Source organism: Juglans microcarpa x Juglans regia, chromosome 8S (assembly GCF_004785595.1).
Source record: "Juglans microcarpa x Juglans regia isolate MS1-56 chromosome 8S, Jm3101_v1.0, whole genome shotgun sequence".
NCBI classification, from domain to species: domain Eukaryota; kingdom Viridiplantae; phylum Streptophyta; class Magnoliopsida; order Fagales; family Juglandaceae; genus Juglans; species Juglans microcarpa x Juglans regia.
In genome coordinates, this window is record NC_054609.1 from 14,074,524 (window position 1) to 14,089,559 (window position 15,036).

Genomic DNA, 15,036 nt, shown 5'->3' on the forward strand with positions numbered 1-15,036 from the left:
CTAGATGCTCTCTAAAATTTTTTAAAATTTCAATATGCCTAAAAATGTCTCTCTCTAGATTTTTTCCTATAGTCTCAATTTTGTACATATAATTTCTATATATTATCTAATTTAAAGGATGCGACCTTACCAAAATTAAATTAGAATAAAAGAAATAATAAACTTATTAATATGGATTCTAAAGTTTTTGTTATATAATATTAGACTTCTTAATATAGAATTCAAAATGAAAATATAAGAAAAATCGTTCAAAGTTTTATTCTCTAGACTTTATTGAGCAAGAAAAAATTATTTAAGGTCTTAATTATAGCATTATATGGTTAATGTGATGTCAAAATATCTAGATTTTACACGAAACTTAATAAACTAGCTTAAATACTAAAATAAAAAATGAAATTCTAAAAGATTACTTGATAGTTTTTATGAAGACAACAAATTCTAAATATTTCGTTACAAAAATAATAATGGATGAATATTATTTCATGAAACATTACTGTCAGAAATCTGAAATATATATTAAGTTTTGTTTTTAAAATTTTATTTATGCGTGTATGTAACGAATTATCGAGATCTAATTTTATATATAATTATATTTTATGATTGCTAATCTTTTTTTATTTTACATAAATGTGTCACACGGTAGAAAAGTCGGCCTCCCTCATAAAAATTGCGGGTTCCACCACTACATAACCATATGTGCTGATGTGTTAGCTATTGAAATAATGAAAATTTTGAAATTTGAATTAAAAAGAAAAAAATTGATAAAATGGGGCAAATACTCAATACGTTTAATATTGTACGTAAAGTTTTTTTTTAAGGGAAATATCATCATTCATTTATCAAGATATGACTGGATACATGCAGGTGTATCTACATATCAACCATTTGGAGTTTTACCAGTACACTGTTGAACTGGTCTGGACTTCACTCTGCTGATACTCTATATAGATAAGTGTCCAAGAGACAGCACTCTGTCTAAACAAAGACTCAACCTTATCATTCATAGAAATGGACTCAACCTCTACAGACACAACCGTCCAAGAGATGAACTATTTTTTTATTTTTAGTATACAATAAGGAAAAGAAAAAAGAAAAATAATGGATTACAGCTTGGACCAACTCCAGTAGACTTTGACGGCGCATGAAGGCAACAAGTTTGTCTATTTTTAGCCACAAAAGTCAAATCTAAAAGATATGATGGTGGCAATTTTGGTGATCCGGCACGAGTGGCGAGAAGAGCGGAAGGGGTGGCACGTGAGAACCACGCACAGTTATGATTTTCGCAAAACTGCTACTATCCTTCAAACGATTTGCAGCCTATGAGTCTTATTATGTTGCTTATGTCTCTTGAAAGTTATCAAAAAATTATATATCTGACTTTATCTACCTTGAAGGAAGAAAAATAAATTAAGAAATGAGAGAAGGAGAGGGAGAATGAGGAGGAGAAATGAGGGAAGGTAGGGAGATTGAAGAGGAAGTCGAGTCCTCATCCTCCTGCGAAAATCAAATCTAGAGGCTTTTTTTGGGAGTGACAAAGAGGGTTCCTATTGTGCGTAAAGTTGTATGTATAAGTATCACTAGTCATTCATCATCTCCTCGAGTAACATCAAATAATTAAAATTTTATTTCTTTGTTTTTTATTTATCTATCACTTATTTGATGTTACATTAAACTATGACAAAAATAAGAATGATTGAAAAGATGATAAATAGCATCATTTACTTATTAATAAATGTGTAAATACATGTTTACGAGTTTGACTAACATTCTGTGAATGGCCAAGATTAGAAGATTGGGGGATTAATTAACTTATTATAAGCTCGTCTTAATTACTAAAGTAACCCGCTTACAAAAATATATTTGTTATGTCGATAAATAAGTTTACAGCATGATGTTTTCTTAAACATGAGACTAGCTATAATTACATAAAATTGTTTAAAGATAATACAAAACATTCGCACTAGTGGAATGTATCCTTGAATGCATATATGAAGTGCCCACTAAACAACATTAGATTTGAGAACTACTTTTTTATATATATTGACCGTGTATTAACGGATATTGGTTTTGCCAAACTACTTTTTTTATTTTTCCCCGAAAGTAACGTCTCATTTCCAGCAATTTTCATGGAAATTTCCGTAGGTAATTACTAAGTGCATATTGCTGAGTTTCGTCAGAATTCTAAAATAGTAGATCGCAAAAGTTTTCTCTATATTGAGTACGTACTTCACCGAGGTAAGAAACAACTTGATTAGTAGTGGGGGAGAAGATAGTCTGAGATGTTTTTTATGTAATTTGACAGAGTATTTTTCGGTTTCGACGGGTTGCATTGTATAAAATCCGGTATTAAATTTTGATCCGATGAACCCGTGTCTGTTCAGGTTGGACAAATCGGATGTTGGACGGATAGGGCCTAAGGCCATTTTTGCACAGACCTAGTTCTAAGCATTTGCATGTGTAGTTGCAATTTTTTAGTTGTCAGTTTCCATTGAAAATGATCTCAAGAGAAGGAAATATTATCATTTATCTTTGTATTTTTTTCTGTTTCATTTGGGCATGCAAAACCTAATTTAATGCTTTGGAGATACAGAAAAAACATTCCATGTATTTATTTATGCTATATGTTTTTAGCATTTCCATGTTATATTCGTATAGTATCTGTACTTTTGGTTTTCGTCACCTTCAACTGCTAGCTCCTAGTTATCAACTTCTTGTGCTCGTGTGAATATGATTTTTGTTGTAGAGTGATAGAGAGAAGCTGCCTATTTTGTACTTTGCCTAAAGTATTTCTCTTTTTAAATTAGAATGTCAATTATAGTTTCATCTATTTGTTTTATTTTCCTTTCATTTAAATATAAAAATGTTTTTCGAAACAAGGTTGACGCTCAAACATTTTTTCCTTTGCTCGATTATCCCAAGCCGCTTCTTATAAAGATCAACCTTGCTCGATAATCTCGAGTAAGAGTATGCTTTCTTTTCGCTTGCTCATCTCGATCAAGGTCTTGCTTGATAATCCTGAGCAGTTTCTTGTGAAGATTAGCCTTGCTCGGTAATTCCGAGAGAAAAGACATGGAGCCACACAAAGACATGCAGGAAATCTGAAAATGTCATGCCTTCATTAGAAGGAGATGCAACGCCTTTTCTTGAGACAGTGCAAAAGGGGATTTCGTCCGTAGAAAATCTGAAAATTCCATGCTTTCGTAATATTCAATGCCTTGAATGGCTATGTTGAGCCCTATCGTGCAGGCATTGTAACAGATGATCAAAGATACGTGTGGAGATTTGCCGACCAATCCGCACTAGTTATTGCATGCATTCAGATGGAAGGAACAAGGGCTTTCCTTGGGAATGAGTTGTCTGTAATGTCAATCTTTAACCATCCTAGCATTGGATTATGCATCTACATATTTATATAATATGACCTTAAATTGGATTGTATTGGATTATGTATATCCAAAAATTTGTATAACTATAAACAGTATTTCTATAAATTTGAAGATGCATTGTTTATTCTCAAAATCGTATTTTATTATTTTTTTTCTCTCTCCTCCCCTCTCTCTCTCTCTCTCTCTCTCCACCAAAGGAAATAAACCCTCTCTCAAAACATTTATTTCTCCTTGCCCTCTCTCTCTCTCTTGACTCCAATGGAATGAACTCCGAAATAAAAAAATAATAATTTTAAGAAAAAATAAATAATAATATTTTTTTATTATTTGGCTCAAAGATGCATAATTTTATATGAAAATTTTTCTTAATATGCAAAATATACTATCTTTATTTTGCATATACATATAGAAAAATAATACTAATACATATAGAAAGAATAACGTACGCGGAACCAGATAAGCTACATCGGACATTGGAAAAATAATTTCGTAAGGGCAATGTTAAAATAGCACCGACAATTAATTCAAGAATAAATAGTAGAAATGATTGACACCAATTACAAAATCTCTGTTCAATCCCTAATATGCAACTACTTGTAGTATAAAAACACCGTGCAATCTGCAAAGATGAGTCAATTCAATCTCGACAAGAAAATGAGTGAATAAATAATAGAGAAATATAATCTAAAATCAGAACTTGAGAGAGAGAGAGAGAGAGAGAGAGAGAGAGAAATAAAAATGAAGGAAGGAAAGTCATAGGAAAGCAATTGCATGTGTGATAATTCGTGGAGAGAAATTGCTGGGATCTGATCTTATAACTCAAAATCTTGCTTGATGAACAACTGCATGCACTCTCATAGATGCACCAAAATGATTCTCAAAATGCATGTTTCTCACTAATAATGCCCAATAATGTAGTTGTATGAAGCAAAGATCAGGGTTATATAAGCCATATAAATTACAGTGGTTCCACATTTACCTATCAATAATATATATGTCCCTGCACTTACTTTCAAGTTATGTTGCAAAGAGCATCATAATGTTCCAAACCAAACTTTTTTCTTGTTGATTGTTAAATGAGAAATTTTCAACCATTAGTTACTTTCTTTGATCTTTTGTTCTTGAGAGCCAACTATAAAGTAATGATAGGACTTAAAGCTCGAAGAAAAGATCTAAAGTAAAAGAGATTAGACATAAAGTTAGAGGATACAACATAAAGTAAGGAGATAGATTATAAAATAAGAGGAAATAGATTCGTTTGGAGAATAAGTTGAGACAAAATAAGTTAAGATATAAGTTAAAAATTAAATAAAATATTATTTTTTAATATTATTATTGTTTTAAAATTTTAAAATTTTGAATTGTTTATTGTATTTTATGTGAAAATTGTAATGATAAAATGAAATGAGATGAGATGAGTTGAGATTAACTCACAATCCAAACCGCGCCTTACGACTTTACCTTCCTTGAAGAGAGAATGAAGACCAGAGAGTCGAAGGGAGAACTCGAAGACCAGAGAAAACTTCTTGGAAGCACTTGTAGAGAGTTTTGTGAGGATGGAGAGCTTGTGTTAAACTTTGTTTATAGTGGATTTACTCTCCAAACCCGTAGACATAGGTCTCAATACCGTACGTAAGCACCAGCCTCATTTACTTTCAATTATTTATAATTAAGCAAATCATGAATGAGAATCTCAAACATATCACATCACGTTAGAGGAGAGTCATCTGACATATATATATATATATATATGGATAATGATATGCTTACTACCTTGATATCACCCTTTTAGGAGAGTCTCTCTAGTTTCTTTTCTCTCTCCCCACTTAGATCTTCCTAGTAGTAGTGTTCCCCCCTCCCCCCCCCCCCTCTCTCTCTCTTCTCTTGACTCCCTTCTACTCCCTTTTCTTCCTCTCCCTTTTTAGACTTGTCCCCTTCCCATAGTCAAGCCTTTTTTATTCTCCTTTTTTTTTTTTTTTTTGGGTCATTGATCTGTCCACCCATCTCCATACACCACACATCCCACAATCAGACTCCCTCCCACCCAATCTATCATTCCACTTGGCCATTTTCCCATTTCCATCGCTCTTTCTAGTGCGCATGTAAGCCAGACGAGCTCTCCATATTTGGACCATGCTTCATTTTCCAGATTTTTAGAGCTCGTATATTGCCACCACACATTGCTATCCACCACCAGCGAGATCCCATTTTGATTGAGGAATGTGGGACACTCGCCCCTACGCACCTAAGGGAATCTTGGGCAGCTATACAGTATGTAGCTGCTTTCCATCACAAATGGAGTAATGTTATATAATACAAAAATGTTAAGAGTCACCAATGTTAGGTCCGACAATTTAATTTTTTTTTTTTTTAATTTAGTGATTAAGGAAGTGTTTTTTAGTGATGCCGTGAATTTTTTTTTAAAAAAAAAATATTTAAGAATATATAAAAAAAATGAATGAAAACAAATTAAAAAAAAATAAAAAATATTTTTTATTCTTATCGGGACGGGTCTCATGCTATACTCTCGGTAGATGTAGCACTACTTTATATAATATACCCAATATGCACTTTTCATCACACTTGGAGTATCGCTATTTTTTAAAAAATAAAAATAAAAATAAAAATTGATGAATAATGTCAGCTCATCATAACGAAAATTATTTATTTATTATGACATATTCCTAAACTATCCTCATCCTTTTTTCAAATAATTGCTCTATATATTATATTCACAAACGAAGAGCAAATGCTGAACCGGGTTTATGTATAAAGGAAACCGGTCTCCAAGGTCCCATAATAACTCCAATGTGGATGTCCTTTCCCTCAAAAGAAGGGGAGATGTTAAGACCTTTGGGACCTGAGGCAATCCGATGGTGCCCACCCAATTTTCTGGTTCACATTGTCATATATCACCAGTTGCCCGCGCAATGAGACATCTGCACAGATCATGTATTCAGACAACTCCAGCACCCCATTGAAAGGTAATAATATAACATGATAACCAATAATAATGTATGGAAATGTTCAATATTTGTAGAAAAGAAATGATACAGTTCTAGTGTGCAATCTCCGTGTACTTCATTTGAAAAAAGTGGATAAATCTGAGACCCACATAAAAAAATCATTCTTTTAATAGTAGACCCATTTTTTTCAAAGGGAATGTACAGGACTTGCACACCCTAAACTGTATCTAGCATTACTCTTTGTGGAAAGGACCTATAATCCTAAACAAACTAGAAAAACAAAAGTGATTCTGTTTGCATTAATACTATCCAATAAAGGCCATGAGGTGGACCAGATGCCAAGGGTACAACATTCTAGCTAGGACGCCTGGGTTCAATTCTCCACAGATATACCTTCAATATTTGGATTAGACATAGGTCTCAAGTATCCAGGGTTTGTCGTGCTCTCCAGTCTAAGTGCATTCCAAGCCTAGTGCCAGACTTCATCGGGCCAGGTGCAAAGATTTGGGTGCACAAATTTCCGTAATACACAGAAAACTATCCAACCAAGTGGTTGGATCTGATAAGTTAAAAAGAGTTGGAGAAACCAAAACCAGAGAACCCAGCTCTGGTTCTAGCGGGTTCCCATCAAGATTGATGTTTGGGTGGAATGAGGGCTCATGCTATGATTAATGCCAAGATGAATAAATTTTTACACAAGTCTCTAAGACTGAGCATACCTCCAAGTATAATTGTCGATCCTTCGAGCAATTTGCTTCCGTCAAGGATACCCAAGCACACATTGCCTTTGTTCTACAATAAGAACTCTTGTTACAGAATGCCAAGAAAAAATTAAACATCAAACACCGTAATGATAAAATCCTATGCAGAAGGAAAGTAAGTACTTACACTAATGATCAAGTAGCCTTCTGGAGGAATTTGAAGCTTTGTGGAGACAACCCACCATTTCCTCCCAAATTGAAGCGCTAAAGTCTTGAAGAAATGCTTAACATCCAAGACAGATCTGCATACATACAGGTGCAGCTTCTAGAATTTTGTATCCATCGTGATTGATAAAGCATTAAAAGTGTGGTTGAATTGAGGCAAGAGAATATTGAATTAACTGTATGTTATAAATGATATTGGGCTTGTTTTACATTTGTTTGACAGAGAGCAGGGAGCAAGAGTGGATTTGGTTCAAGGTTACAAAGAACTTGAGCTACATGTCAAGGCCGTATCATGACAACCAAAAGGCAGGAATAGCTTATGGACCAGTAACTCAAAGCAGATACCATTGTAATTTTTGTTTTTTTTTTTTTTTTAATTGATAGATCTGTAGCCATATGTCAGCTGCTCATATGCCAGAATTTTGTTGGAAGCTCATTTTTTAATTTGACATTTAGGCTCCTACATGATTTTCGGCTGATCTAATAAATCACAATGTTTGTACAATCTTTTAAATTACTGAATATTTGAGAAGCAAGAAAAAAGAATGTATAAAAAGTTTTCCCTTAGTCACGGGAACAAAAAGTGAAATGTCAATCAACTATACTGCCAAAATAATAAAGGTCAAGACGAGGAATGAGATGATGGCTTTGAAAAAAAGTGCCTTCCACTGGCCCAAAGAACTCACCAAAATGACACAGCTAAAACAACAATTATAATAATAGTCTATAACACAAAAAAATACCTCCACAACTCTTTAAAAAAAAAAAATCCTATCTAACATAACAACACAAACATAATATAACAAGGTGTTAAATCTGAAAGTAAAAATACTAAAATACACATTATTATCTAACTGATGCCCTTTAGGGAATCTATAATTAAAGCCTGATCAATGAGTTTTTTGGTATCTAAAGTAACCGAGTATATTGAACTAATCAGTATGGCAACTCCTCCCTCCAAATGCCTAGGCATTATAAAAACAAAATCCTTCGGGAGTCCAATAATCAAACTAAAAGATTTATTCGACTACATTTTTTTGGCAGTGTTGACAACAAACCATCTTTCTGGCTTTTTCAGATAGACTTCATTACCTTAAAGATCTATGAGAGAGACAACATCTTTGTTTTGTTGTTCTTTTTTTTTTTAGATTTCGTCACTTACTATGGAACATGCATCTGCTAGGCATTTTTTTTTTTTTTTTTTTTGATAAGTAAGAAAACTATATTACTCAAAGAATAGGCCTAGCCCAGTATGTACAATAGGGAGCCCTGGCTAAGAGGGCGCAAGAGAGACAAGAAAATCATGAAGGGCCATGCCATTGAAATCAACAACAATGGCCCAAATACAAAGAGTGCTATAAAATGATGCTAACAGTTCCTCTAACGATCTTTCCTTGTCTTCACACATCCGCACATTACATTCCTGCTAGGCATTTAACTCAGTAATAGCTGTGGGTGCTGGTGGTGGTGTTGGTGGTGGAGACAGTAGTGGCATACTAGCAGTGGTGCAAAACTGCAAATGCTAGGCATAAAACCCCTGGCAGCATTGAAGTTTGTTGCCACAGCAATTCTCATGGTGGTGTAGAACACCAGCAGGGGAACTGGAAGAGATGGCTAAAGTGGAGGAAAATGTTCAACGTCTCTACTATAATAAGTTAGTTAAGTTGGAAACGGCAGTACATAGAAAAACAGACAATCAGGGTTTTAGCTTTAATAACATTTTTTTATTTTCGTAGAAGCCCAATTTCCTATTCCTTTTAATTATTCAGAAATGCATTACTAGATGCACTTTCTTTGCTGTCTTTATGGAAGTAACCACCATAAAATGTAAGTAATTAGTAACTTGGTTAACTAGGAGGCTCAGAGATTTATTTTGCTGTAATAAATACAATTATAATTGAGCTGATACCAGGTGCAGCCCAATCAACCAAACTTGCCATAATACCTGATTGGAAATTCAGCTTGCCAACAAATTGGCAATGTCGGATCTGATTTATCTTCAATGAGACCAAACCCAGAAACTTCATTAAGCTGCATCAATAGTTAATAAGTAATCAGTACAATAGTGGAAGTGCCACATAAGAAGAATATCTAGAATTTTCCAGGAGGTTGTGAATAAAAACACTTACAGAAGCAACTAAATCAGAATATGCTTGCTGAGGAAAATACGTATAAGAACTGCCACTATCAAAAACTACTTGGCCGTCAGGCACACCTAATCTAAGAATTTTGCTTCCGTAATTCATTCTCACAATCTCTGTACGATAATAATCTCTGAAAAGGAAAGCATGGAAAAAAAAATCATTTGTGAAACAGAATAAAACATCATAGTAAGACATGGAATACACTTAGGAAAATAAGCAGAACAATTTATCACGGAAATAAAACACTTATTTTCCATCTAAAGCATGAGATAAGCACAAATTTAAATCAGCCAGATATTATGAGACAAAAAATGAGCTAACGATAATTGAAAATCAAACATTTACCAGAAAAGACTGTCCAGAAAACTATTATTTCTTGCAGACTGGATCTCAAAATATGTATTCTCTTCCATAAAATATTTGTCTCCTCATAAGTGAAGCCTCACATATTCTAAGTAATAGAAGAAAGAGAAGGAGGGGGAGGGAATATTCATAAATGTTGACTTACATTTCTGGGCTATTAAGCATAGGAGCCCATGTCATACCCCGGTGCGGTACAAAATCATCACCTAAGAACATATATCCACCACCTGCATCTGGGGTAAGGCAATGACCAACCACATTGTTGATTATCCCCTTGCTCGCCAACTGGGAAGGTAGGCTAACTTTAGCCCCGCTTAGCCCAAGAATTCCATCTGTCTTTACCAAAGTATCTAAGAGTAGGCCTTGCTGATCATATCCACATCTTAGAGACGAACAAAAAATGTATAAATCAGCATTTAAGTGTGAAATTAAAGAATTTACGCAATCCAGAATTTGGTACAAAGAGAAGAGAGAGAGAAATACCCGAAAACAACATTTAAACTGGTCCATGATCCATTTGCCATTAGGAGATGCAGTTCATCTCTTGCAAGAACCCCGAAGAGGAGCTCTGATCGGCATATTGAATTGCATAGTCACATTGTTTACAAGTTTTACAATGTCCAGAATCCTGATTTCTTTGAACTTCTGTGCACAGATAGTCCTCAGAAGGTACCACGTTGCCTCTTGTTGGCTTGTACAAAGCATTTGCTCCCTACATCAACTTTATACATTAGAATCAAAATATCTTCCAACTGAAAATTTGATTAAAGGTTATCTTTTCTGATTGGCTGCTCTCAATATCACATAATTGTTCAGGAGCCTGTCTCCTATTTTGTCGGATAACTATCCTTCTCAATGTTTTTGTTTTTTATTCTTGTCCTTCATCTTTATTTTAAATTTTATTTTTTGGACGACACATCAGGGTGCAGCCTGATGGTCAAAGGATGGGTTTGGGATGAGTCCTAAACTCAAACATCTTGTGTTCAACTCCCTATTAGCTGTTCCCCCTAGAACCCACTCCTTTGAACCCACTCCTAGGGAGTAAACCCCGAATAGTGGCCTCACCCATCAGAACCATGTTGATGTTCCACGTCATCAAAAAAAGGGTGAAGAAGGGAGTGGTATCTAGCATTTTGATCATAAAAAATGAGAAGAAAAGGGATGTCACTCTCCTCAAGGAAAAATGCTGAACTTTTCCCATAAACTCACTCTCGATAACCAGATAAAATTAATTAAAAAGTTTTGTGTCAAACATAGTACAGACATTATTGAGCACAGGGCATAAAAATGGAAATATAACCATAAACCCTATAAGATGATATAGCTGGAAAAAAATATAATGTCGAAAGAAGAAATGCATTTATCATATATGGAATTCAATCATTCAATTAGTAAATATGAAAAGAAAATGGAATCAAATCTCAAAAAAACAGAGCAAAATTAATGTAATAAAGGCCAATGAACTACTGAGGCATTGATTAGAAAACAAATGCAAATCAGGGAATACCTGTAGTTACATATAGAAGGATTTTGAAAACCAAATAACAGAACAACCAGCAAAATTAGGCCTTACCTTAGCACAGCTAGTGCAAGGAGCGTCACATTGAATCCAAGTTAAGTCACTCCCGGTATCCATGTCGAGAAAATAACGCTTTGGAGGACTCCCAACAAGCATGTGCGTGTAATACAAACTATAAGATTAAGAAAATGGTTAGCGGCAGGAATGAAATCAAGCATAACAGACAACAATTGAAGGAATAATGATCATGACAAAGCCGTGACCTGTATACAGCAACAATAGCCATTTGATGTTTAGAGGAGAGTAACACAGTATTGGTGACTGATAAGTTTGTATATCGGTGATGCTACACCCACCAAGGGAAGCCACCGAAAGTGGTCACCGAATGTGCAATTTTTTTTTTTTTCAAACATTTTTTTAAGAAAAACGATTTACACACAACATTTTTCACAATACTTTACACAATTATGTTTTAAATGAGAACCCCTTAAACATTTAAAAAAAAATCACAAAAAACACTTCCTTAAAAAAAAAAAAAAAAAAAGGCAATTCGGTAGAAAAAGTGGTGGGAGTAGAGTTTTACATTGTATATTCCGCTCCTATTGTGCCCTTTTTTCTAACAGGGAAACATCATGAGGACCTCAAATCATTGTAGTTATTCTCAGTCTTTGAAACTAGGTCAAGCGATAGAAGAGGGAGGGGGGATGAGAGATGAATAAAGATAATTCTGTTGAAAGCTTCATAGGATGCCACACACAAAAAGGAAGAAGAAGAAGAAGATCAGGAAGTTATTGTGCATGCAAATTTCATAACCGGTGAGTGAACATAACTTTCATAAAAAGTGGGTAGCACTAACATATATAAAGTTCAATTGTTAAAACGTGGTCCCCCCACAATTCCTTTTCTGGCTGTAGTTACTTAATTCACAGAAAGATACAATCTCCATGAATCATAATAAGAAAAAAAAAAAACAAAAACAAAAACAGTAATCAACACGTACCCATTAGGATATACATCTCCTCTAACAGGTAAAATGGCAGCGGAATCAAGTTGTGCCTTAGAAGCAACCAAGTTGTCGATCATGCGGGGACCCCTCCCATCCTCAATTGAATAAATCAAATCCCCCTTATCAACATCCACAAGTTTCCCCAATCTAAGCTTCAAGTCCCCTGTTTGAGTCCCCCATTTGGGATACAAAGGAAAAAGAAACGAACTGGGTCTATGATCATCATCATCATCATCATCTGAGTGGCGCAATTCTTGCTGGGTCTGAGAAGAAACAGAGCAATAGAGTATAATAGCGAGCATAGAGATGCCTAGAAAGGCCAAGAGTTTTCTTGGGATGCCAAGAGAGGTTCTGCTGATTGAGAGTGAAGACTGAGCTTGAGGGTTGGCTGGAGGTTGGTGTTGTTGGAGTGGTAGAGGGTCTTGGTGATTGTCGTTGCCATAGGGTTGTTGCTGGCCGGATTGGGTCTGAGTTTGGGACGTTCTCGGAGTGTTATAGAGAGTGAAGGCAGTGATAGTTTTGCCAAGAGAGGGGTTGTCTGGAGGTGGAAGAGAGATTATGACAACCCCTTTTATAGGTTGGGGTGCATCATCAGAATCCATGTCCATAGAAGAAGCTAAGGAGCATTAGGAGCCGGAGGGAGGGAGTGCAAGAGTCCTGGGTGTCCTGCCAATGTTATTCTTCTTAATCTTCAGAGTACATGAAGCTGCCCCAGAGACTCTGTGAGTGAGTCAATGCTGCAATGCATGTAAAGGGAGTTTGGGATCAAAGGAGGAAAGATCTTGGAACTTCACGTCCAGGACGGGAAGCGCCAAGTGGGAAAGCAAATAAGAAACAGTATTCTTTTATTTATTATTATAAGTCTTTCCCCCCCCCCCCCCCCCCTAGTCAGCGTGAAAACCGTGTTGTATTACCGACTACCGCGTAGAGTAGACAATTCAGATACTGCCTATTACTCTAAAAATATTCATCTCAAGATAACAAGTAATGATACATCCGTCACTCTCCCCGTTTTTAAAGGAGATTCTAGTGTTATCAATAGTAATTCTATTATTCACAATTTTTTATAAATAATTTATTTTCATCTTTTAAAACTGCATTCTCTTTATAGTACATAAGTAAAGATCAAGAAATTGATCACAAAAACTTATTTTTTTTCTTTGTTATCCATCATTTTATACTGTTGTTATTATTCTAGAGTGTTTGTTGAAAAACTCTACCCCTGTTTTTGTATCATCTTTTCTAATCAAATATACTTGCTTTCTTAGAAAAAATAAAAAGTAAAAAATAATTTAAATTTAAATTTGATTAGTAAGATTTAAATTTTAAAATAAATATTTCAAATCCAAGTATATCAGTGTATATGATAGATAACAGTATTATATGCTCGTCCGTGTAGTTTTTACACTTGCAACACTTGTGACAATTAAATATACAATTTTTATATTTTATTTTGTCATACCAAACAAAACAGCTACTCATCTTCGTGAAATATAGAATAATTATTAAATATTTGTTAGCAATGAGATTTGATAAAGAGTCTTTCTATATATTAATTACTATTCACTCCACTCCATATTTAACGTGGCTTTTGCCTTTTTTTTTTCTTACATGCTGAAATGCGCATTTTGAGGATAGGAGGTCATTTCAAATTTTCTTTTATCTAGTCACACGTTCACCCCTTCCTCTGCCCAGCACCCCACGTCTATTCAAAAATCACATACGGCTTAGGAACAAACTCATCTTGATCTTTATAAAGAGTTACCATACTACTCCTATTACAACTTTTATGGAGAGAAATGGGTATCTCTATATGGTACCTCCCTCTGACCAGCGCCACCCCTCCATCTACCCAACCCCCTGTGGTCTCCAGTTCATGGCTGATGAGTTTGTAAGATTTGTTTCGCCACCCTTCTGCTCAGTTTCGTAGGTAACTCTACTACCATTTTTCCTTCCACATTAGTGAGTACTGCTTGTGTACTAAGAGGGTGAAGGGAGGGAATGAAAGTTTGTTTGTGTTATGGATTTTGTGAGATGGGTATTACAAATTTTGGGACTTAAAGCATGGAGATGCTTGCAAGTTTTTCAAATTTTCAAGGATTTTAAAGTTTCACCAGTCATGTAGTATGTGGTATTAGATTTGAAAAACCACTGAAATATTTGATTTTTTTAACTTTATAAGCAATATTTATGTCCAAGAATCGAACCCACTAGAAATTTATAACTTTTGGTTAAGATTGTGACATTGATGAGAAGGGCCCACTTTACTATGTTGTGTTGGGAACTAGGATGCATTGTCATGGTCCTTTACACCTCTACCATGGCTTATTCACATATTGAGTAATATTTGAGGCAAAGCCATCGAAAAATGTAACTTGTGACAACCACTCACAAAAAACATATTCTCTCATTACGATTTAGGGTGTAATATGCAAGACTCATTGAGCAACGATCACCATCATGATGTAAATGTAATTCTTTCCTTAGTCTGAGATTGGCCAAATCCCTACGCGCATTTGTGGTGTCCTTATTTTTTCCATCGATACTCAGCAATGTTCCTAATACACTATCACAAATTTTTTTCTCAATATGCATTATGTCGAGATTATGTCACAATTCCAAGTCTAGTCAATACAGAAGATCATAAAATATGTTCTTTTTTGTCCAATTTAATTCTTGTACTGCTTGTTTCCTCTTCCTTGAACCTTTGCCAAATTGGACATTAA

At 34.8% G+C, this 15,036-nt stretch overlaps 1 protein-coding gene across 1 annotated transcript; it reads right to left on the bottom strand.

The window, feature by feature from the left end:
- Nucleotides 1-5,995: 5,995 nt before the first annotated feature.
- LOC121245083 (aspartyl protease APCB1) lies at nt 5,996-13,120 on the bottom strand. The gene is given in 10 exon segments (XM_041143373.1): nt 5,996-6,325; nt 7,072-7,144; nt 7,241-7,355; nt 9,224-9,309; nt 9,408-9,552; nt 9,931-10,167; nt 10,269-10,344; nt 10,347-10,497; nt 11,359-11,476; nt 12,305-13,120. Coding segments are annotated over 10 exon segments (1,710 nt in total). The 5' UTR covers nt 12,919-13,120; the 3' UTR covers nt 5,996-6,230.
- Nucleotides 13,121-15,036: the final 1,916 nt, after the last annotated feature.